This window comes from Osmerus mordax, chromosome 2, assembly GCF_038355195.1.
Source record: "Osmerus mordax isolate fOsmMor3 chromosome 2, fOsmMor3.pri, whole genome shotgun sequence".
NCBI lineage: Eukaryota > Metazoa > Chordata > Actinopteri > Osmeriformes > Osmeridae > Osmerus > Osmerus mordax.
The window spans coordinates 14897581-14920051 of NC_090051.1; the positions used below are offsets into that span (position 1 = coordinate 14897581).

General features: G+C 46.4%; 3 protein-coding genes across 3 annotated transcripts in view; 1 reads left to right on the forward strand and 2 right to left on the reverse strand.

The window, feature by feature from the left end:
* Positions 1-9336, reverse strand: part of tsc22d1 (TSC22 domain family, member 1) — a 28076-nt gene extending 18740 nt beyond the window's left edge. Inside the window, exon 1 of the mRNA XM_067229206.1 lies at positions 6310-9336. Coding sequence (XP_067085307.1) covers positions 6310-9032 — 2723 coding nt within the window. The 5' untranslated portion in view covers positions 9033-9336. The remainder of the gene's footprint in view (positions 1-6309) is intronic.
* Positions 9337-15540: 6204 nt separating this feature from the next.
* Positions 15541-22471, forward strand: part of gtf2f2b (general transcription factor IIF, polypeptide 2b) — a 12604-nt gene continuing 5673 nt past the window's right edge. Inside the window, exons 1-4 of the mRNA XM_067259116.1 lie at positions 15541-15640; positions 15761-15834; positions 15938-15956; positions 16212-16356. Of these exons, the coding sequence (XP_067115217.1) occupies positions 15572-15640; positions 15761-15834; positions 15938-15956; positions 16212-16356 (307 nt within the window). The 5' untranslated portion in view covers positions 15541-15571. The remainder of the gene's footprint in view (positions 15641-15760; positions 15835-15937; positions 15957-16211; positions 16357-22471) is intronic.
* Positions 21961-22470, reverse strand: kctd4 (potassium channel tetramerization domain containing 4; the record flags this gene model as incomplete). The annotated part of the gene is made up of 1 exon (XM_067253642.1): positions 21961-22470. A coding segment is annotated over one exon (510 nt), but the record flags the coding sequence as incomplete, so codon positions are not given.

The following is a 22471-nucleotide window of genomic DNA, read 5'->3' on the forward strand; positions in this document are numbered from 1 at the left end:
TTCAATCTAATTTGTATTCATTAAATGAGCTTGCTACATTTTCATTTTATTTATCTTTTTCTACACAATTGGAAGCACTGATTTAGTATTGAATACATGCAAGTATGATATTTTTGGGAACAGAGTCCAAACCTGGTCTCTTCACCTTCTCGGAGTCCTTTCCTTGAATCAATTTCAGTTCAGTATCTGTATATGTACAGAAAGATAGACATAATTTTACGACTGTGTCCAATCTCCGAAAATAATTTCAATGTTTGCCTTTGTCTGGGGGGAGAGGGGGGGGGGGGGAGGAGGGGGGTGCAGAAAGAAAGGAGGGATCAAATTATTTTGTGCTGCGGGGCCTCCATTGTGTGGGTCTGACCTGGTTTCACTCAGTGTGGGCTGGCCAGCCAGTGACACAAGGAAGGGAAATGCCATTGTGCCGGCTCACCAGAGCAGCAGAGACAAACTGGTAATCAGTCACTCACTTAACCCTTGTGTTATCTTCGGGTCAGTCTGACCCATCAGTCATTGTGACCCACCGTCGTATTGCGGCAACTTTAACGCATACAAAAACAAAGTGAAGCATTTTCTTTTAACCGTTGGGCTGTCTCAGACCCCCCACATTGCGAAGGTTAAAAGAAAAATATTTGTATTTGTTTTTGTATTGGGTAAAATTGGGTAAACACAACGATGGTTCGTTATGAACCTTTGGGTCATGTGACCCGAAGGCAGCACAAGGGTTAAGGCTGCCTGCCACTGACCGAGACACCACAGGGACAAATAACAGAGACAGAAAGATAGGGATGGAGACGAGTGAGTGAGAGAACGAGTGAGGGCAGTGAGGGAGAGAGAGACAGAAAGAGAGCCTTGGTATGAATGACAGGCAGACAGATAGACAGAGACAGTTGTAGACACTGACAACATCAATTATGTCTGATGTGAACCACAACAGTCATCCTCTGTACAGTGTGTGTGTGTGTGTGTGTGTGTGTGTGTGTGTACATTCCTGCTCTCAACTGGACAGAGTGTTGGTCACAAGAATGTCAGATGTGAATCAGCAAATTGCGGGCATACTCTGCTTTAGGCCTGCCCCAAGCTAGCTAGAGCCTCAAAATGGTTGACCCGAGAGAAAAATAGACCTTCAGCGACAAAAAGAGAGACAGAGAGAGAAAGAAAGAACCATATGGACTCTCACTGTTCAGTGGTCAGTGACTCAGTGAGTCCCAGATTGATGATATGAGATCATCATCCACAGCGTGGAGCGGAATCTCCATCTAAAAAGTTTCCACAGATGATGAGAGACTGAGTTATGTAGCCTATTATCTAATACTTTACCAGTCGCTGGCATTTCATGAAATGAAGCGTTGCTCCATTAGAAGGGAGATGGAATCCATCATGGTAACACCAGTTGCTAACGGGGCTCCATCAGAACACTAGCTACACAGAATAGAACATTTCTTGCCTCTGTCCTCCCTCCGTCGGAAGCTTGGAGGTTAGAGTCTACTAGTACAGGCTCCTGAGATGAAAGGTAGACAGCCAACACGATCCATTATGCTCCATTACAAGCCATTAGCCTCAAAACAGGCTGAGTGGATGGATCAATCCCATTTATAGACGTGAGGGGGGGGGGGGTGGGGGTGCCATAAATCATCAAAGACGAGGGCTAAATCAACAGCAGAGACAAAGAAAGAGAGACACGAAGAGGGGGGAACACACACAGGCAAAGAGAGAGCTACAGAGATGGACACGGAGAGGAAAAAAGAGAGAGAGAGAGAAAGGGAGAAGCCAGCAGTGAAACACCGCATCCGGATCAAAGCAGAGGGAAGGAGTCTGACACAGATGGAGAGAGGGGCTGATCGGTGGGCGCCAACCTCTCCTCCGCTGATAGAGGAGGGAGCGCAGCTGGGTTACCCGGAGGGCCACAGCCTCCCACACCCACACACCCCCCACACACACACACACAAAGGCGTTGCTGCCTTGTTCTGGTGCTCTCTGGTGTGCCGTGTGTGTAACGGGGGGGGGGGGGGGGGGTCGTTAGCATAATAAATGTTGTTTATGTTCAGATGCTGTGGACAACAGAAGCCGAGTGCACCTCTGAAAATAGAGAACAGGCCTGTGGGGCCAGAAATAATACCAGCTCCAGTGTGCTAACCGAGTTCCGCGTTTCAGTAACAGACCCAGTCGCTAACACATGGCTCTCGAGACAAAAGGACCTGTACTTGGACTGAATTGGAATAAAAGCACAGAACGTCTCCGATCCACTTCGTTCTGAAATCCCACCCTCCGCACGTCAGCAAGAGCAGAAATGCGGCAGCGTACCGCGGGGCCAAAGCAAGATCGGGAGGTTCATGTGAGGACAGAGACGGATCAACAAAAAAAAGAGAGAGAGAGAGATAGCCTTGTTTCAGCTGATTCCGCTGCTCTGGGGCTGACGGGCTACTTCTCAGGTTTCAGCCTGGTTTAAAGGAAATGTTTGTTCCTTCCTCCGGCCCCGAGAGGGCACAAAGCAGGAGGACAAACCCCAAAGTGACATCACTGAGGAGCGAACGCCGGGGAGAGAGGACGATCCATTCAGAGAGATGAAAGGCTCAGAGATGATGTCATTTGATGGAGATGACTAAGTCATACAACCACAATGACCTCAACGGGGCCGAGATAACAACACGTTAGCGTTGAAGTCGTTTTTCATGATTTCATGATCTAGCCTGCGTTACACACTGAGGCTTAGACAGATAAAGCTGTGTAACTGTTCCAGCTAGCTACTACTGGGGGCTTATATATATCGCTGGAGCAGGAATAACAATTGCAGAATGTTCCTAAAAGAAGTCACATCCAGCAGAGTAATCCATACAATGACGGAAACTGGAACACAACATGGCAGTCTCTTTATCGGTCCAGTTCTATCCAGTCTCGCCAGACATGAGCAGTTCCCAGGTCTGGTCCAAACCAGCTGGAACGGGCTGGACCGAGCGTGGCCAGACAGTTTCCTCTGGATGTTAACTTGGGAGAGTTATCAACTTGATCTCTACACAAAGAGATTCATCCAGACTCATGTGGCTCTGCTCCCCTCACTGCCAAGTGCAGATTACATTCAAAACAGAGCTAACATGGAGATAAACATCTCCCTATAGTAGGCTGCCAGGACACACCCTGACCTAATGTATGCACACACACACGCACACACACACACACACACACACACACACACACACACACACACACAGAGCTATTGAGACTGAATGCTAAAGGATTTAAAATGTATTACACCGATATTCTTAACATCACACACACCTGGTCATTTCATCTCTAACTCCAACTCAAACCATAAGCCACTTCTTCAATATCCTCAACATAATACGGCAATATTATTCACTGATACGCATGTCCTTCACTATGTAAATCATCCTCCATGGGAACTACTAAAGGTAGCTCTGACAGCCTTCCACACACACCACACACACCACACGCACACACACACACACACACACACACACTCACGCACACGCACAGGGAGGCTCTCTGGTCCACCCATCCCCCTCCTGGTAGTGAGTTGACAGTTTTACGACTGCATGAGTCTCCAGAGTGATTGATGACCATGAGGGTCATCCCACACATGGAGACAGCACAGGCACTGTGGATGAGACAGCCCAGGCACTGCATGCAAGTCGTCGACTCGTAAAAATAAAAAGATTAGCGGGGCAAACGCCAAATTAGTGTTTACGAGAAGCTGGCTGCAATTACAACACAATAGATGGCACAAATCTGGTGCTGCAGTAAAAAAAAAAAAAAAAAAAAAAACGTCAACTGTGTTTTCACCTAAACTGCTCAAGGCAGTTAACCTTTCTTTATAATTGGGATTCCTTAGCAGCGTATTTCAAGAACGTTTGTCAGTTTCCCCCCCCCCCCTCCCCCATTTCCAGTATGGAGAGCAAGTATACAAATTCAACAGGTAAAAGTAGGAGTACAGAAAAAGGTTGAATGATGTCCAACATGAGAGCTAGGCTTAAACCTGTATACAAATCAAAAGGTACGAATCTGCAGTGCAGGCTAAGGGGAAGTCTGCTGTGGTAGAGACTGCCGCATGGGGATGCAACCACAAATGCAAACATGACACCAAATCTTTGTATTTTTTGGAATTTTCTTCTTTTTTTTTTTTATACAGAAACCTAACAGTTCATGTCCCTATCAACAGGAGCCATATGACTACAGCATTCTGGTACTGCTTGTGCCTGAGGTGAAATTCCACTAACGTTTTAAAACTGATCAGTGTCATGGAAATAGTTCTGAATCTTTTGATAGCGCAAAAGAAAATTCACCGGTTATGTTACTGATAATATACTTCCTCTAATCCACCTGTGTTCCCATCTCCATGAGAAGATTTTGTTCCCTTCCTCTCTGAAGTTCATGCTAGGCTCTAGTAGCCTAGGTAAACCAAGCCAAGCGGGTGTGTGGTAAACTACTAGCCCTGCAGTTTTAGCATCACAAGGTTGGTTCACATTCGCAAGGTAGCCTAACCCCATAGCAGGCCATGGAGCATGGTACCACGCTCAACTGAAGCTAAAGCAGAGAGCAACTTCATTAGACCTGGTCAACGTATGCAGGCTGTTTTAGAGCCACTCTCTGTGTACTGTGTGTGTTGTGTTTGTGTCTGTGGGGACGGGTACCCGTGTGTGTGTGTGTGTGTGTGTGTGTGTGTGTGTGTGTGTGTGTGTGTGTGTGTGTGTGTGTGTGTGTTGGCAGTAGGGGGAGAGTTTGTAGCCTAGTCTTGCTCTGTGATAAAAGGGACAGTTACCTTCCTTCAACTCTCAACCAGAGGGCCAGTCAGCCTGCTGGTCTGTGAGTCTGCTTAGACCCTGTGTGTGGCTGCCTTCCTCTGCCTAGGTCTGTGTTACTAGGTGTGGCAGTGGCAGGGCCATTCATCATAGTAGAAACATCTGTTCTAGCAGGCTCTAGAAAGCACTGGCACCTGCCACACTACACGTGACGCACACAAAAACGGGAACACACACACACCACAGTATAGCAGCAGGTACACCACTAACTCAAGGCTCCCCTGGATGCTAATTCACCAAGACAATCTTCTCATTTGAGCCAAGGGGCTTTGGTCTGAGAACTCAAATGCAGCGTTTATTAAAGACTATAATCCACATTATCATGCTAGATTATACATTCCTCCAAACCAGTAATCATGTGAGAACAGTAGCCATCCTCAGTTTGGCTCCACTACGCTGTTCTGGTCTGTACTGGACAGGCAAGGTATTCTTTTGGTATCAAAGACATAGGGACTGGATCCCTAACTGATAAACAAGGGATGTAATGTAGGTATTTTACATTGCCTTAATAGTTCACAAGCAAAGTTATTTTGTAGGCCAATATAAACTGTCTTTACAGTTGCCATTTTTATAGGACACCAAGCACTGATGCAGCTAACATACCCAACAATTGGTATTTTGCAAAGATGCATACTAACTAAAGAGGTTTAGGTACTAGGAAAACAAAAAGCTGCTGGTAGGCGCTTACATCCTTAATAACAGAATTTAAACTTAGAGGATAACAATTATTTGACTTTTCTTTCCCATTCAAGGCATAACTAACCAACAGGCTTCCACAATGAGCCTAACCTAATTCATGAATTTAAGCCAAAACGGAAAGATTACACCCAACTAGTATAAACAAGGAACCACTATTCTCCTTCATAATCTTGATCAAGGCCATAGGAGGAATAAAGGCCTTTGCATTTCCACTGTTATAGTATCCTTTCCTGCATTAAACCATCTCTTCACACAATCATTAGGCTAATCGTTCAAAGTACCTAATGCCTTATTTCCTGCTGTGGAAAGGGGTTGCGAGGCTGTGTACAGATAGCTGTATAGCCGGCAGCAGTAGTAGTAATACAGTAAGGCAAATGGCAGGCTGGGGCAGAGGAAGGGCAGCATAGGCAGACTCCAGTCCAGACAGACTGTGTGCTAGCTAGTCTAAATGCCGAGTCACTGAGGCTGGGCCCAGACAGGAGGAGACGTCACATCCAGCTGAGCACAGCACTGAGGAGAGACAACTGTCTGCAACCATCGCATGCTGCACACAGCACAGACATGCACACCGACTTGCACACAGACGAGCACATGCACCGATGCAATCTCCGTGTCTCAGCGGTTTCATTATTCTCACAGCTGAATTGTCCGGCCCGTCTCAGCCACACTCACTCATGAACTCGGCTGCAGCTGTCTGACAATAACCCTGTTAGCACCATCATTAGTAATCAATCAGCATTTGTAACCAATCAATCTCAAACAAGGGAACATCACTCTGAATAAAATTCATTCTCACCCATCGTCGTCTCCATCCACGGCCTTGAAGAGTCCAGTTGAGGCGGTTAAGGCACTAACCCCAGTGCTGCCCTCCGTTCCCTGGCCTGCTCCTGCCCCAGCCCCTCCTTCTCCAGCCAGCTTGGGGAATCCCATCAAGGCCGACTGGTGCTGGAGGAGCAGCCGCTGGGCGTCCTCCAGCTGGGTGCTGGTGAAGGAGGGCAGGCTGGCGTAGAGGGCATTGGCCTGGGCAGCAACGGCTTGGGCATGAGCGTTGGCACTGCTGAAGTCCTGGGCCATGCTGACCCTAGCGGGTTGAGACTGAACCATCCCCCCACTGCCATTCTGGACCTGGCTCTGGGACTGGGGGTCGCTCTGAGGGTTAGGAGGAGGCACATGGGACGTGACCTGGCTGAGAGGGACTGGGTTGGGCAGCTGGGTGCTGATGCCTTGGGTGTGAACTGGGAGCGACTGTGTCTGTTGTTGCTGCTCCAGGGGAATAGAGTGGCTCTGCGGCGGCTGCCCCAAACCTGTCCCTACCAGACCCATCTGAGGGACCATCCCTCCCGTGGAGGCCTGGAGGGAGGAAGCCTGCTGTAGGACATTCTGAGGGGAAGCTTGGACCTGTGGCTGGGCCATGGAGACCACTGGTGGTTGCTGCTGCTGAGCTCCCATGATCTGCGCAGGCCCATTCCCAGGCCCAGAGGAAGCTGATCCAGTCAGGTGGGGCAGAGCATGAGAGGTGGCAGACTGGGGAAGCGTCTGGGGGTAGTCTGGAGGTAAGCTGCCTCCCTGGCTCAGAGGCCTGATGAGTGCAGGGCCTGCTTGGGGAGCAGGAGGGTGCTGATGGGGGGAGGCATAGCCCATTTGCTGCTGGTGAACACCCGCAAGGCCCTGGGTGGAGCCTGGAATATGGATAGCAGCTGCCTGGGCGTAGGTGAGCTGCTGTTGGGACATGGGTGGGTTGGGGTGCCCTATGGTGGTCTGGAGGCCAGCCATGCTGATGGGTATTGGCTGGTGAACACTGGTGGGATTGGAGGGGGCCATGGTGGTCTTCAGGTGTGCATGGGTCATATCCTGGAGGTGCAGGTGAGGCTGGGTATGGGACACTGCCATGGGGAAGCCAGCAAGGGGAGCTTGGACTCCCTGAGGAGAAGAGGTATAATCCTGTAGCTGGGCTGGGAGGTGAGGGGGTAAGGGACCCCCTGTTTCCCCACTGCCCACACTCTCAGCGTAGTGGCTTAACGTGCTGCTCACAGAACTCCCACTGGTGCTCTCTCTCTCTGTCCCCACAGTGGACATACTCTCTGGGGCAAACTGACGCACGGCCTCCGCCGCCCGGGCGCTGGGGCCGACAGAATCCAAAGAGGCAGATGCAGAAGCGGGGAGGTCCTTGTCGTAGTACTCCGCGCATGTCCATCTGCCCTTCTTGAATGGTTCAGAGCTGGAGTCTAATTTGACTACCCTGAAGCGGGAGCTGGCAGCGGCAGGGGCGGGGACAGATGCTGGAGACGGCTGCGACGAGGGGACTTGGGCTTGTGCTGGGGACATGGTTGATCCTGGGATAACCCCAGGTGGGGTCCTCCCAGCTACTCCAGCATTGCTGACATTGGAAAGTCCCATCACTGTAGGGGCACAGGCAGCGGCGGCGCCGGGTGTCATGTTGATGCTGGAGTTGACGACTCCACTTTGGTGTTGGATCATGGTTATGTTGGGGTTACTGATACTGTTGCCCATGACAACACCACCTCCACTGTTAGTCATTATGCTGGAAGGAAAGCCACCACTGCTGCTAGCACTGGTACTGACACCCCCCATCACAGGCACATTGGCAGAGCTCAACACATTCACATTACTAACATTGCTGGTCAGGGGATTAACTATGCTAACGGTAGCGCCAGTTGCAGAGCTGTGCATTCCAGGGACAGGTCCTGGGGCAACTGCCACTACAGGCTGGGCAGCAACACTCGGCAGGCCAACTGAAACACTCTCCAATGTGGCCCCCATGTTTGAAGGCATTTTCTGGGCAATGCTTGTAAATGCTCCAGAGGTGAGGGCAGAGGCTGTCAGCCCAGTCCCGGAGGAGGGGTTGTGGGCCTGGGCTTGGTGAGGATGTTGGTGGTGGTTATGATGATGCACAGTCCCATTTACCATAGTCCCTCCGTGTTGGGGAGCCTGGGTTAAAGAGTGAGGGTGAAGGGACTGGTTGGGAGAGACTGCTCCTGGGGTCTCTGCTTCATGAAAGTTATTAAGCGTTTCCTCAGAGGAGCTCCTCTCTGCCCCAGCAATCTCGTTTGCTCGAGAGAGAGAAACATCCAGGATCTCAGACGAGGAAAGGTCTTCTGTGTGAGATTCATCCAGGTCGTCATAGCTCTCTGTATCCTCCGCGATGCTGTTATTGGTGCTCACTGAGATCTGGGCCGGAGTCACGCTGGTGATCTGGAAGCCGCTCTTCTTCTTCATCTGTGCCCCGACTGACTGGGCGGGCAGAGGCTGGGAATGCAAGTTTAGGCTGTGCGGAGGGTGCTGGGTTCCAGGAGATGACGAACCGGCTGGGGGTTGAGACTGGGTCAATAGGGAGGATTGATAATCTTCGGCCGGGACGTGGCTATTGTTAACACCCGAACATGCCGGTGTAGACGTGGAGCCACTCCCGCTACCGGTGTTGCTACCCCTTCTAGGAAAAATCGCCGGGTGCGCCATCTTTCTAACACTGCCAGAGTCTGCAGAATCCGGATGATGCATTCTGAAAGATTCCGGGGGGTAGCTAGTCTCTGACAGTCTCGAATACTGTTGCACTTTGTTAACGCCGCCGTTTTGACAAAGTCTATGTTAACAGATGGCACTATCCAACTAATTTAGTTTCCCTGGTTATAATTATAACCAATTAATATCAGGTTAACGTTTCGGGATTTTCAAACGCCCCCGTCAAAAACAATAATGCTTTCGTTTCCGCTGTACAGTCGGCTAGGCAGCCGTATGCTAGCTAGCTAGCTAGCTTGCTAGCTAACGTCAGCTGATGTGCTTGCTTGCCAGCCAGACACTGACGCGTTTGTTCGTAGCTATGGTCCGTCTCACACACAAGCCAACATAATGTAGTTATAGCGCTTTAAATAATCTCTATCTGATTTTCTACGATTGTAACATTAACAGGTTAAGAAACACACATCCAATGCGTATACTTTACAGAAAGGAAGTCAGCTTCCAACCTCCATCACTATAGACAGACTGTAGGGTCTCGCATTAATGAATTGATGAAAGAAAAAACAAAAACAAGCAATCCTTTAGCGGTGCACAGTTGTTCTACTAGTATTATATCCACTCAACTGTCATGCAAACTGGTTAATCCATTACGATAATTCATTGTTTTAGTCCAATCTTGCTGTATCACTCCGTTTCTCAAATGCTGTCATGACATGAGTCTGTCCGCCTTCTTGCACTGGTAAGCTATCGTTGTCAGCCGGTGACGAGACCAAAGGGGGTGGAGTGCTTGCTTGATAACATGGCGACCGCGCATGGCTACTGTCGCCCTTAGCAGCCAGACATAAAGCGGTCTGGGGAGCAGCGGGGTAAAGCAATGATCTTCCGGAAAAAAACGAGTTTCGTGAACATAGTCCGGAAAATACCGAGTGGCGTGGTCCACTCCTGTCCTGACATAAGATCACACACACACTCCCAACACACACACACACACTTTTTATTAAGAAAATAATATTTAACAGCCGCATCCTCAGTTATTTACAACAAGATGTCCCACCCACGTTTGAAAACAAACCTATACTTCTACATAAGATATGAAATATTCAGTTGATTACGCAGGTGTATGCCCCTAAAGCTTGTTTAAAAATACGGGACTCTGTCTTGTACTTCAGTCAATTGAAGTCAATTTTGCTCCACACTGTCTGGTCAAGGTAAAACTTATTCTGGTCAAAAACACAAAAACAAATTGTTTAGTTGCAAACAAAACAACGGCAACACAAACAACAAGATCTATTCTGTGTGTGTTTTTCTTTTTTTTCTCCTCTTTTTTTACTGAAACAAAAGCATGCAGAGGGGTGCTAGATCTCTCTGCAGACAGAATAGAACAACCAGACACATGTACTGCACACGGCACTGAAGATTATTCTACATGCGGGTATTGTTAGGGACTCCCTTACATTCCACAACATGTAGCACTAGTATTTATGAAACAATTTCACCTGCTCTCTTTATGAACGAGAATGTTGTGCCCTAGTTGATTTCAGATCAAAAACAGGTTATATTGCTTTAAAGCACTAGACCTGTGTTTGGTGCGTGTGTATGTGTGTGTAGGTGTATAAGGTCATTGACCTCTCATGTCAACAAGAGTAGCTTTGTGAATGTGAGCACTTCCAACACTTAGTGTTCCTGTGCTTTCTGTTTCATTCAGGAAAACGTAGGCTGCCATGTGGACCGAAAACAGTTTGTAAATAGATCTGTCATAGAAGATTGTTATAGAATAAAAGACAGTCAAAATCATCATGTCTTCCATGCATCTTCTATCCTTTCCTATCATTTGTGCCTCTCACCTCTCCTTTCTTCTCTCTGCTTTTCTCATCTCCTCTCCTCTCATGTGACTTCTCTGCTAAGTCGTAACCACCTGTCACTTCATGAAAACAGCAAGGGCCCCTCAGGGCTGCTACACACAGGTGGGACGCTGTCAAACATAATGAGTGATGGGGAACATGAAAAGGGCAAGGATGGCGGGACAGTCATACCAGGAGGAAAGAATGGGTAGGTGGAGAGGCGGAGTAGGAGGTTCAACTGAAAGATAAAGGGCAATGGTGGGGGAGGGATAGAGAGAGAGAAAGAGATGGAGAGAGAAAAGAGAGAGAGAGAGAGAGAGAGAGAGAGAGAGAGAGAGAGAGAGAGAGAGAGAGAGAGAGAGAGAGAGAGAGAGAGAGAGAGAAAGAGAACATGTGGCTATCCCAAATGAACCATGCGTCCATTGTGAATGACTGGCAGGCAAGCTGAGGCCAGTCCAGGCAGGCAGACAGGCTGTACCCAGCCATACAAATGATGGAGGGAGAGAGCCAGCGAGAGCCTAATGCAATGTAAGCGTCTGGTGCTGTCAGCAGCTTTAAATCACGCTGGCACTCCACAACAAAAAACACAGAGGACTATTGTGCTACCCCACCAATAATGGTCAATTTATATACTGGGGTCCGCTTTCATTTTGTAAACAATTGATTTCTGGGAATGGTAAGGGTATCCTTGCTGCTGACCTTCCTGCTGAATGACTCGTAAAAACAGAAAAAATGTTTCTTCCTGTAACCTTGTTGGTCTTTTAGAAAGGGTTTTTTCGGCTTTCACTTAAATGATGACTGTGCACTGGCATGGATACAACAACAGTAACCTAACACACCATCAAAATCTAGATGCCATAGCCCAACTGTAATTTGTTTCTATATATCGAAGCATGGAGAGAGAGAGCTGCAGTGTGGTGGTAAGCAGAGGTGAAATTCCTGAAACAACAGAGGCTTAGGGCATGGAGAGGAGCAGGCCATGCCCAGTGATGCGGGGGAGTGTGTCTGTGCCGGTCCCAGGCCCCCTGTCTGGGGCTTGTGTCCACTGAGCCTGGCCTGTCTGAATGGGAGCCAATGGTAAGCAGGCCAGCCTGTATGCCATGGTTATTTTTGTTGGACGGCCCTCCTAGCAGAAAGTGTCTTTTGTACTAGGTCTTTAAATACCCAGGCCCAGCACATTCATTCATGAGCTTTTCTTCCCACAGCTAGCTGGTGAACCAAACTTCCACAGCACTGCTGGAATCGAGCAACATTTAGAGTAAAACGATTTTTTGTAAAAATATTGAACAAAAAATAAAAACAGTAAGCCATTACCTTAATTCAGCCTCACAACCTTGTAATGTAAACGCCTAAAACATCCACAGAATAACTATTTCTATTTATTAAGAATCATTCTTTGGTCGGGTTAACATTTTGAACAGCCTTAATTATCAACATATGATTAGCAATGCGACAGTAAATTACAGAATGAGGTGTGAGACCCATCAAGAAGAGACTCCGTCCAGCAACTCCAGATTTGAGCACATGAGAGGTGGGTGTAGGGTGACACCCAGCCTTACAATGGGTTTGTGTGTCCGGTCCCAGAATTTTCCTGGGTTGTTCACAGACCAAGCTGGCAAAATCAATAACAGTAATGTAACCTTTAAACGCACTATAACCTGTCAATGTTTTGTGAATACGGTATAATGCAGAGGATGTACTTCCTTCGGCAGCTGAAGAAGTTCAACCTGCCAAAGACAATGATGGTGCACTTCTACTCAGCCATCATTGAGTCCATCCTCACCTCCTCCATCACCGTCTGGTACGCTGCTGCCACTGCCAAGGACAAGAGCAGACTGCAGCGTATCATCCGTACTGCTGAGAAGGTGATTGGCTGCAATCTGCCTACCCTCGAGGACCTGCACACCTCGAGGACCCTGAGGCGAGCGAGGAAGATTGTGGCCGACTCCTCCCACCCTGGACACTCCCTGTTTCAGTCACTCCCCTCCGGCAGAAGGCTGCGGTCTATCAGGACCAATACCTCACGCCACAAAAACAGTTTCTTCCCTTCCGCTGTTGGCCTCTTCAACAAGGCCAAGGGACCACACTGACTCAAATGACTTATTGCTTAAAACACACTGCTTTTGCACTGCACCACAACATGGTATCTTGTACATTTGTATTTTTTGTAATATTTGTATTTTTGTATTTTTATATTGTAATTTACGGCAACTTATATTTATCCCACTTAGTACTGCTAGTTTATGTACCCTTAGTATAGTTAGTCCACATATTTAAATTTTAGGTATATGTTTATTGTATGCACCTTCCTGCCAAAGCAAATTCCTTGTCTGTGCAAACTTTCATGGCGAATAAATCCCTTTCTGATTCTGATTCTGATTCTGATGCTTGTCTTGTCATGCTTTTCTCATGTGAGAAGAGAAAGGTTTCCTTTACTCGGTTCTGGGTGAACCAGTATGCACAGTTCTCTAATAATTAACTGACTTCAGAAGCACAAGCAAGCAGAGTGAAGCCCACACGGTAATATCTACCAACAGTTAAATATCATAGTGTGACACATCCCATCAGAAATGATGCAAAACAATATTCTACCCCACTAAAGTGACATAATGATTAAGTGCATTCAAGGAATCACTGCCAAGAACTGTTATCTATTCATAAGAAAGCTTAAATAAAACATTTAGTAAGTTGTATGATTGTTAAAAAAGTGAACATAATGGATTTTGTATAATAATGGAGGAGAAAATATTCTCCAGCTTTGCATTAGGGTGAATTTGAACACACAACACACAAACAAGGACAGCAACTATGCACTAGAGATAATTAGCAAGATAGACAGCTAATAGGTTCCTTTATATGTCAGATCTGGTGGTAAGGAGGCTAAACAGACACTCAGACAGTCATTTTAGAGAGAGCTGGATTCGTGAGATCACAACCACACAAGAATCTATCTTGCCAAGCTTCAAGATTTTTGTGACCGAACCACAGTGGCTCAGACCAATCAGTGTCCCACGAGGAACTACTGGCAGCTACGGGGTGTGGGTGAAGTTTGCTAGATGGTGATGGAAGGTTCATTCAATCACCTGCTTAGTAGTTGTTTTTAACGTGCCTGCCCTTTTCCAAAAAGTTTCCAAGGACAACTTCCCAGATGGGAACGTGAAACAAACTTTCTGGTGACTCAGGTTACATTAAATCATTCCTAGCTAGGACAGATAGCAGTATTCATTTGAAGAGCAGAGACAGCGTTAAATCTCTGTTTAACAATATATGAGAGTTGCTAGTTAATGCCATCTGATGAAACATGGTTGTATTACTGTCAGGCTGCACACTATTTATTCACATAACTCTTAAATCTCAAAGAACAACATTGCTATGTCCATGCCTACATAATGACATTGGCATTCGTCATCTCACTGTCACTGTGCTGGTGAAATATCCATTACCCATTGGTAAACATGAATTGTGTGAATGAAAACAGCACTCCACATGAGTGATGAATGGTGCTAAATTACTTTAGCCTTTCCACTTCATCTGGAAATCTCCTTATGTGAGCACAGAATTTCCTCAACCAAGTCGCTGTAAGCCCCTTGGGTAATTACTCAAGGACTTTTTCTGAGGGACTGGTTTGCTGGCAACCATATGTATGTCTGTAGTAGTCACAGTGTTCCATGTTCTCAGTACTGCTCAGACATCACCATGGTGATGATGGAAAACATTGATGAAGTCCTATCTATTTTAGAGGAGTATGGTTCCCAACAAAGTTGCATTTTACTGTTGGGGACTTTGTATTCTTAAGATGGGCGGCCAAAGGAGCATTACTGTATGTAGCCCGTAACGTAATCCATGAGGAACCCTGAGTAATGGTTAATTTGAATGGTAAATGGTGAAAATGTTATTCTGAATCTATTTTCTATTATAGGGACTGTCAGCATATTTTTCCAACTCTGTGAAGTCACACTAAAATAAATTCGAAACAACATAAAGGCTTGTAATTGTGTGTTTATTGGGGTGGTTTGTGTGTATATGTACTGAATGAGTCCATGCGTGATTGAATTCTTCCGCATTGCTATGGTATAGAAGAAAATAAATAGGAGATTTCCAGAATCGCATTTCATTTTCCACTGTTTCTAGATTCAACGTTATAGCTGCCCGCTCAACTCTAACTGTTATGAACTGGCTCTAGCTCAGTTCTTAACCAGAGGAATCATGCTCTAGGAATTCCAGTACATTCCTATGTGATGATAGGAGCAGTATCTAGTTGCAGTAGGTCTGCCACAAGATGGGCTTGATGTGGTGCAGGAATGTGGTGAGGGATGGGTTCTGGCAGGCCTTTGGGCTCCTGAAGAGAGTCTATTGTGTTTCAGATATCTAGCTAGATTTTAGCATGCTTCTTCTTGGTCACATCTTGAACACGTGTGGACTAGAGCTATCAACAGAATGAACTTGGATCCTGTAATGGATCTTATCGTGGTGTTTCCTGTCTAAACAGAGGTCAGTAGCACCATTACAGTCCAACTGTTTCCAAACAAACTAAAACTATAAAGCTGTCTATTCGCCACAGGGTGGTAGTATAGGCCATGATAGACAAATGTATCAGCGTTCAATTTAAATGCATTGGATTTCGTGGCGTGTGTTTTCCCTACTCCTGATTTGCTATTTGCCACCACTCACACGTTGTTATCGTGCAGCACGTGCAAAGTAGTTATTAGGTTGTGAAGAGAGAGATTTACTGTAACAATCATGGCAGAGAAAAAAACGGAGGTTGATTTGACTGGAGCCCAAAAAAACGCCGGTGTATGGCTAGTTAAGGTTTGTAAACCTAGCGGGAGCCAGTCCAAACGTTCCGCGGTGTAGTAACTTAACTCACCATGAAAGGTATTGATTAATTGATCAACTGTGTCTGATGCCTATTCTTCTTACTGCATACAGGTTCCCAAATACCTTTCACAACAATGGGCCAAGGCATCGGGGAAGGGAGAGGTCGGAAAGCTAAACATTGGAAAGTATGCATTATATTTCATGCCAACAAACATTTGTTTGCAGAAGCTAGGCTACTTGTACACTGTATTCTTCTAACGTCTTAAACATGTTGTCCTACGTTTTAAGGAGGCAAGGAAAATCAGAGGTAAGAGTATGTTGTTTCTGACAGGGGTTTACCACGTGGTGTCACTGTAAACTAGTAACGTTTTCAACGACTTGATCATGGTTTACACTCAGTACCTTCAGTACAGTTTTTGTGATGGGGCTTAAGTGTAGACATTAAACACTTTGGAGACTTGAAGCAACAACTTCTGTGATGAACAGAAAAACATGTTCAGAAAGGCAGTGATGCTCCCTAAGGTTTTAATGTCCATTTGATATGGGTGTCTGTGTTCCTCAGGTCTCCTTCACTCTGAGTGAAGATCTGACATCCCCCTCGGGCCTGGGAGAGAAAGCTGAGTCGCTGCATGTCCCCAGGGACCATCCTTTCACCATGCAGACAGTGGGGGGACAGACCCTGGCTGTGTACTCTGAGAGCTCAATAGGTTAGTCTCTAAACAGATTCATCCACACCTAGCACAATTAAACTTGAAAGTGTAAAGTCTTTTATAGCAGGAAATGGCTACAAAGTAGTGGGCTAACCAAGGTGTGCTATGTATTCCATACCAAAATGCCAGCCATCTTCATGCATGTTTTCCTTTTCGCTTGTTTAAACTGAGACTTGAGTTGACACACGGCAGTGTCATAACAAAATGGTGTCAACATGAAATGGAAGGATTTTCATTTGACTAGCTGAAATGCTACAACATATCGTTTTTAAATTGCCCAGTTTTTGCCCTTTCCCTGTGGTACAAACATTGCGAGGAAATAATTTTTGGGTGTGTTTTTTGGGGGTTGAGTATGCTTGCATGTTACATCCCTGTTTTCATGTGCACCCACATGCACTTTCAGGCATGTTTGACTCTTATATAGTGTGCATAGTCTCATAACTAAAACGCGTCTATGGATGCTATCTGCTAAAGGATGCTGAGATTGTCTGTTGAGGGTCATGGCCAAATGTGAGCAGCACCAGAAACAGTGCAAATTGCACTGATAATGATTTTGCAACAGTAATTCACATGTGTAGGAGATCTCAGTGGCAGTTGGCTTTTGTAATTTAATGCTTAAGTGTGTGTGGTTTTTTAGCCTAGAGTTCTGCCTGGCTCTAGCAAGTCGCAGGTATTGATTAAGTGGTTGCCTAGCAACAAGCTTAGCCACAGAAGCTGGCAGACGGTGAATAGAGGCCCATCTGAAATGTACTGTACTGGTAAAAGCCCATTCCTCCCTCTCTATCTCACACTTTCTCTCTCTAATGCATAAGCAAACTCATATTTAATCTTCACCCTCCTTCTCTTTTATGCTTTCCTTCTTTCACGGACTCTCTTCCCTTGTACACCTCTTCCTCTCTCCCGCCCCCTTCCCCACTCTTCTTCTCTCTTCTTGGTCATGGGTAACAGAGTGAGGCATTTCTCAGTATGAATTACATTTGTTTCTCATTGTGTGTTACAGATTTACCTCTGCCAAATGACGTTGTGTCCTTGGGCAAGGCACGTCACCCTACTTGCCTCGGGGAGAATGTCCATGTACTTACTGCAAGTCGCTCTGGATAAGAGCGTCTGCTAAATGTAAATGTAGCATAAATGAACTAAAAATAACCCCGAACCCACCCTCCAGCATCTCTCTTCCAGTGAGTTTTTAATTGCGCTGTGTAAAGTTCACACCTGCCCTGTTTTTCAAGTCATTTGTTGTTGAACAACGCTGCTCCTCTGGCAGGTTTTTCTTCAGGCAGTTTGTACTGAGAATGCCTGGCTCTTCAGTTTTTTTTAAACATTTCTCCTCCAAATTCTGTTTATGTATCATTGGCAGTTTAAATGGCATAGACGTAGACTCAGAAGGTATCTCCAGCCACATAAACTGCAGGCTACGAGAGAGAGCGAGAGAGAGAGAACGAGAGAGAGAGCGCAAGAGAGAGAACGAGAGAGAGCGCGAGAGAGAGAGACCACAAAGCTGATTGTGACGTAGGCTACTTGGCTTCATAGAATGATCAGTAGTTGATTATAGGCCTCAGACATGGTTGTTTCAACTTCACCACAGTGCTTTAGATCTGCTTTTTATGATATATGTCGAAGCTGTCACTCTTGCTTTGTGGAGGTGCATGCTTGGGGTGCTTGTAGGCACTGTATATACTGAAACAGAGACAGGGCGCTTGTTACCTGGCAGTGTCTACCTCAGTTCCCCCCCCCCCCCCCTGCTGCACCCCTTTGCCCCTCAGCTGCAACCTCAATTAAAGGGCTAGCCCGCTGTTCATCCCCTCGTCACATCACAGAAAGCTGGATTGGCATGTGAAAGGAGCTAGCCTGCGTGGAGATGAATAGGAAGGCAGAGCCGCTGTTGTTCCTCACAGAAAGTCTTGACTGCAAACAGATCTTCATTAGTCTCCTGAAATAGACGTTTGTAAGCCCTCCGCACTTGCATAAAGGAATCACGTGACCCTTGGAACAATCAGTGTGCAATGTTCAGGGAGAATAGAGGGATTTTTTTTCCTCCTATCATCACCGGCTGCATTGTACCCTGGCTGGAATCCTTAGTACAAAGCTTCTGTAGAATGCTGAGGTTTATCAAACATTTAGAAAATTCTTCTGAATATGAAAGGTTCTTCAGATAGGCTGACAAAGGAGAGGGTTTAGAGGTGCCAACATTCCTTAGATTAATTGAAATGTGCAGTCCATTCAGCGGGAAAGATCAGAATGAGAAACATTGTATTGATGGTTAGTATGGCCTCAATTTATCATTGTACTATTGCAGATGGAACAGGGAGTACATGGCTTTGGTTCTTAATTAGCAAGTTGTTGGAAACCCTTAACTTCATAGCACACCCTTATTTTGACAAACTAGCTGTGATTGGACATGCTTGCTTAATAGCATAAGCCCTTGAAGCACTGCTATGTGACAGGTCCTACATGTGTCTTCTGACCCTGGCCGACTCAGACTAATGGCTCCTATTTTCTCTGGGCTTGTTAAGCAGAGTGCCACTTGTGTCCCTCTCAGCCACGCAGACGGAGGAGGAGAGAGGCGGGTGATGCGCAGCTGTCCCTCCGATCCCCCTCTCCCCATCCTCCTATCTATTACAGCTGCTTCTCATCCCGTTGCCTGACCTTTCCCCACTGTATCTACATCCCATATCCTTTTACTTACCCTTTAGAGAGGGGCAGAGAGAGAGACGGGGGGGTGGGTGGTAGAGGGGAAAAAAGAGTGAGAGTGAGAGAGAGAGGGAGAGAGAGAGAAAGGAAGGAAGACAGGGAGATTTTTGGAGGACCTGTCCCTTAAGGAGTTACATGCTATGTCTAAGGGACATTAGTCATCCTCTTAGACTGCACAGCCATGGAAATGTGGTAAGGAGGGGGTGACTGCAGCTTAGAGTGGGATGTAGGAGTTGAATTTGCCCAGCAACAGGTGAGAGAGTGTGAATAATCTGTGAATATTTATCTGCTAGATGTTTTGACTAGGTTTAATGTACCACCACCCCCCTCTCATTTTTTGTGCCCCTCCCCCATCTCTTCTCTCTTTATTTCTCTCCTCTCCTTGTCCTCCTCCCTCCTCTCTCTCTGCCACCTGTGGGTGAGTTTGGCATCAGTCAGAGCTAACGACTAATAAGCGCCGGGGTCTCATCAAAAATGGATGAACTTGATCTGCAATTAAAAAGCTTTGGTTTGATGTCTTCTTTGGTCGACGGTTGGCAAAGGGAGGCTCGTGTGTGTGTAGGTGTGAGGAAGAGAGAGAGGCAAAGACAAAGTGCAAGTTGCCAACATGATTGCCTCTATCCGCTTGTGGAACGTGTGTGTCATAAGAAGGGGTCTGACGACAGAGTTCCTCATAGCAGATGGTTTCTGGTGTGGATAAACAGACTGTCCAGTGTTGGGCACCCTATAGTAACCACACACACACACACAGTGGTGCACATACTTTTTAAACCAGTGTTTAATATATTCTCTTTTTCTTTTGTCATAACTACCTTACCGCAAAGGAATTGCAAACTCTAAAGCCTCTAGAGAAGCAATGAGCAACAAGATGTAAGAGGGACGTACTGTTTAAGAGTAAACTTCAGAATGGCTGGCATACCTTCAGAGAAAGGTATTTCAGTTTGCATCACTGATTCACCCCTATGGTAAAAAGCCTTCTTACCCCTTCTGGGAAAACTCATATGCAATACTTTTATTTTTAGTGGATGTGATGACATAAATTGGTGACACACATAGAGAGCATGTCTCTCATACATATGTCATAATATAAAAAGAGGTCCACCTTGAGGGAAGGGAATGAGTTTTATTGAACCGCCTGGCCCATTTCTTAAAATATCCCCCAGTTTACTCCCAATTCTGGGGAGATGGATGGAGCAGAGCTCCCAAAGGAATCCTCTGGAACGATGCCTCTGTGACAATGTCACAGTGATGACACAGTCATACCAGCACAATTTCCAGGCAGCCCTCCTGACATAAAAAATCATCTGTGATTGATTGGTCTTGTATACATTTTCGGTAGAGTTCTAAATGATGGTTGTGTCTGTGTATCAGCCTCATAGAAGGATTCTTCCAGATAATACATCTTTAGGAATATATTGATGGGAGAGAGGTACTTATCTTTAAAAGTGAACCTGTAGTTTTCTTTCAGTGAACCGTACTGTGTTTGGATTAAGATGGGCAATCTTACAAACACAAACCTTAAAATACTATCAGCGAACAGTTCGAGGGATTAACTCAGGGTTTTCTTTGATTGTGGTGGGAGGAATTGTGACATACTCTGACACAATTTTGTCAATGTTTAGGTTCTGGCTAGGGATTAAGGAATTGATTTACCAGAAAGGTGGAGGGGGGTAAAGTTGAGATTGGATGTATGCAATTCATTAGAAGCCAACCTAATGAATTGTGACCAATTTAAGTGTACAAAACAGTACTTTATTGGAAGGCATGTTATTGACCAGTTCACTAGAAATGTTCTGCATACATATATCATTTGACGGAATAAACCATGAGATGACTGCCAATATTTATGACTTTTATTTTGTGTAAAACATTCACATATCGAAAAGAACACGTCAAGGTAATTCACAGTTGCTCACAGCACTAGCAGTCACAAATTTGCTTTCGTCTTTTCATGCCAGTGCACATGCACATGCACTTGCTCAATTCAAACTCTTTAAGATGATATTCATCCCACACTGCCTTCAATCTGGCTTGGATAAGAACTTTCTAGAAGAGTGGTGGTGGGTTGGCAGTAACAGTCAGTACGCTATCTCCAATGCTTTCACATGCCCCTCAGGCTGCAGAGAAAAAGCTTGGTCACAGAACTCAACCTAAATACAGCAACAGGGAAGAACAACAATACCACATATTCTAATACCTCACTGTACACATCAAGACAGGGGGAAGCAGCCATAATGGAAACATTGTCCAAGAACGTAAATCTAATCTAAATTATGTAATGTTTGTTTTCCTGCAGTGGTAAGAGAGTCCTCGGAGGTGGTGGATGTCGTAGACGAAATCCTTATTTGCCAATGACATCTCAAAAACAATGGGGAAATAATTTGACCTGTAAAACCTATCAGCAGGATCTCTATACTAATTCTGTGATGGGGGCTCATCCTTTCTCTCCATCGAGGAGGGGTTGGAGGTAGGCTACCTAGTGTTGACGACAAACCCTAGCCCTTTCATGGAGTATTAGCAGTATGGAGTTAGTATGGCAAGAACTTTTCTAGATAGCATTATGGCGATAAAGATGATGTTTGGTTTATTGTAGGAGCTATAAGAGGTATTCTTGCTCATTGCTTGCTTGCAAAGACGCACATCTAAAACTGTCGATATATTTGTGAGAAGCGTGAACGGATTCCTTTTGAAGAAACACCTGAAATGTGCCGGCGAAACGTTGCAGACGAGCTGCGCGAAAGACAATCTAGTATTTCCACTCACCTTCGATAAGATTCAAGACATCCCTTTTTCAAACCTAGAAGAGGTGCCACTTGTTAAGAACCAAACAATTTGGTATGAGGCATTCCTCCCCCCCCCCCCCGGCTCCACACCCTCTCCACTCCCCTCTTTCTCCCTCCCCTTGCCCTCCTACTTGACAAAGTGCAGGGCCTCCGCGACCACCACGGAGCCCTTGCTGCTGTCCAGGCTGGTGATGAGACGGAAGCCTCCTCGCAGGGCCAGCATCACCGTCTCCAGCTTCAGACACTCCAGGGTGCACAGGAAGGTGCTGTCCTGCTTCAGCACCAGCCGCGAGCCCGGCTCCGACTTGATGAAGTGGCGGAACTGGATCACGTTGGACGACACCTCGAACTCCTCGGGGAAGCCGTCCAGACGCGACTTGGAGATCTGCACCAGGCGACCTTTGACTTTCTCGATGAAGGCGGGATCGCTGCAGTACACCTTGAGGCCCTGCGACCTCTCGTGGCTGTCGGTCACCTCGAGGAAGGCGGGCTCTCGCTGGGCCGCCCGCTGCCCCTCCCACTCCGCGACCGCCTCCACCAACTCACTCAGCCGGTAGAATTCCGCCTCCCGCCGCAGAAGTCCCGCCTCCCGGAAGTCATCGGGTAGCTGCAGGTCGCCCGTTCGGAGGAAGTTGAGG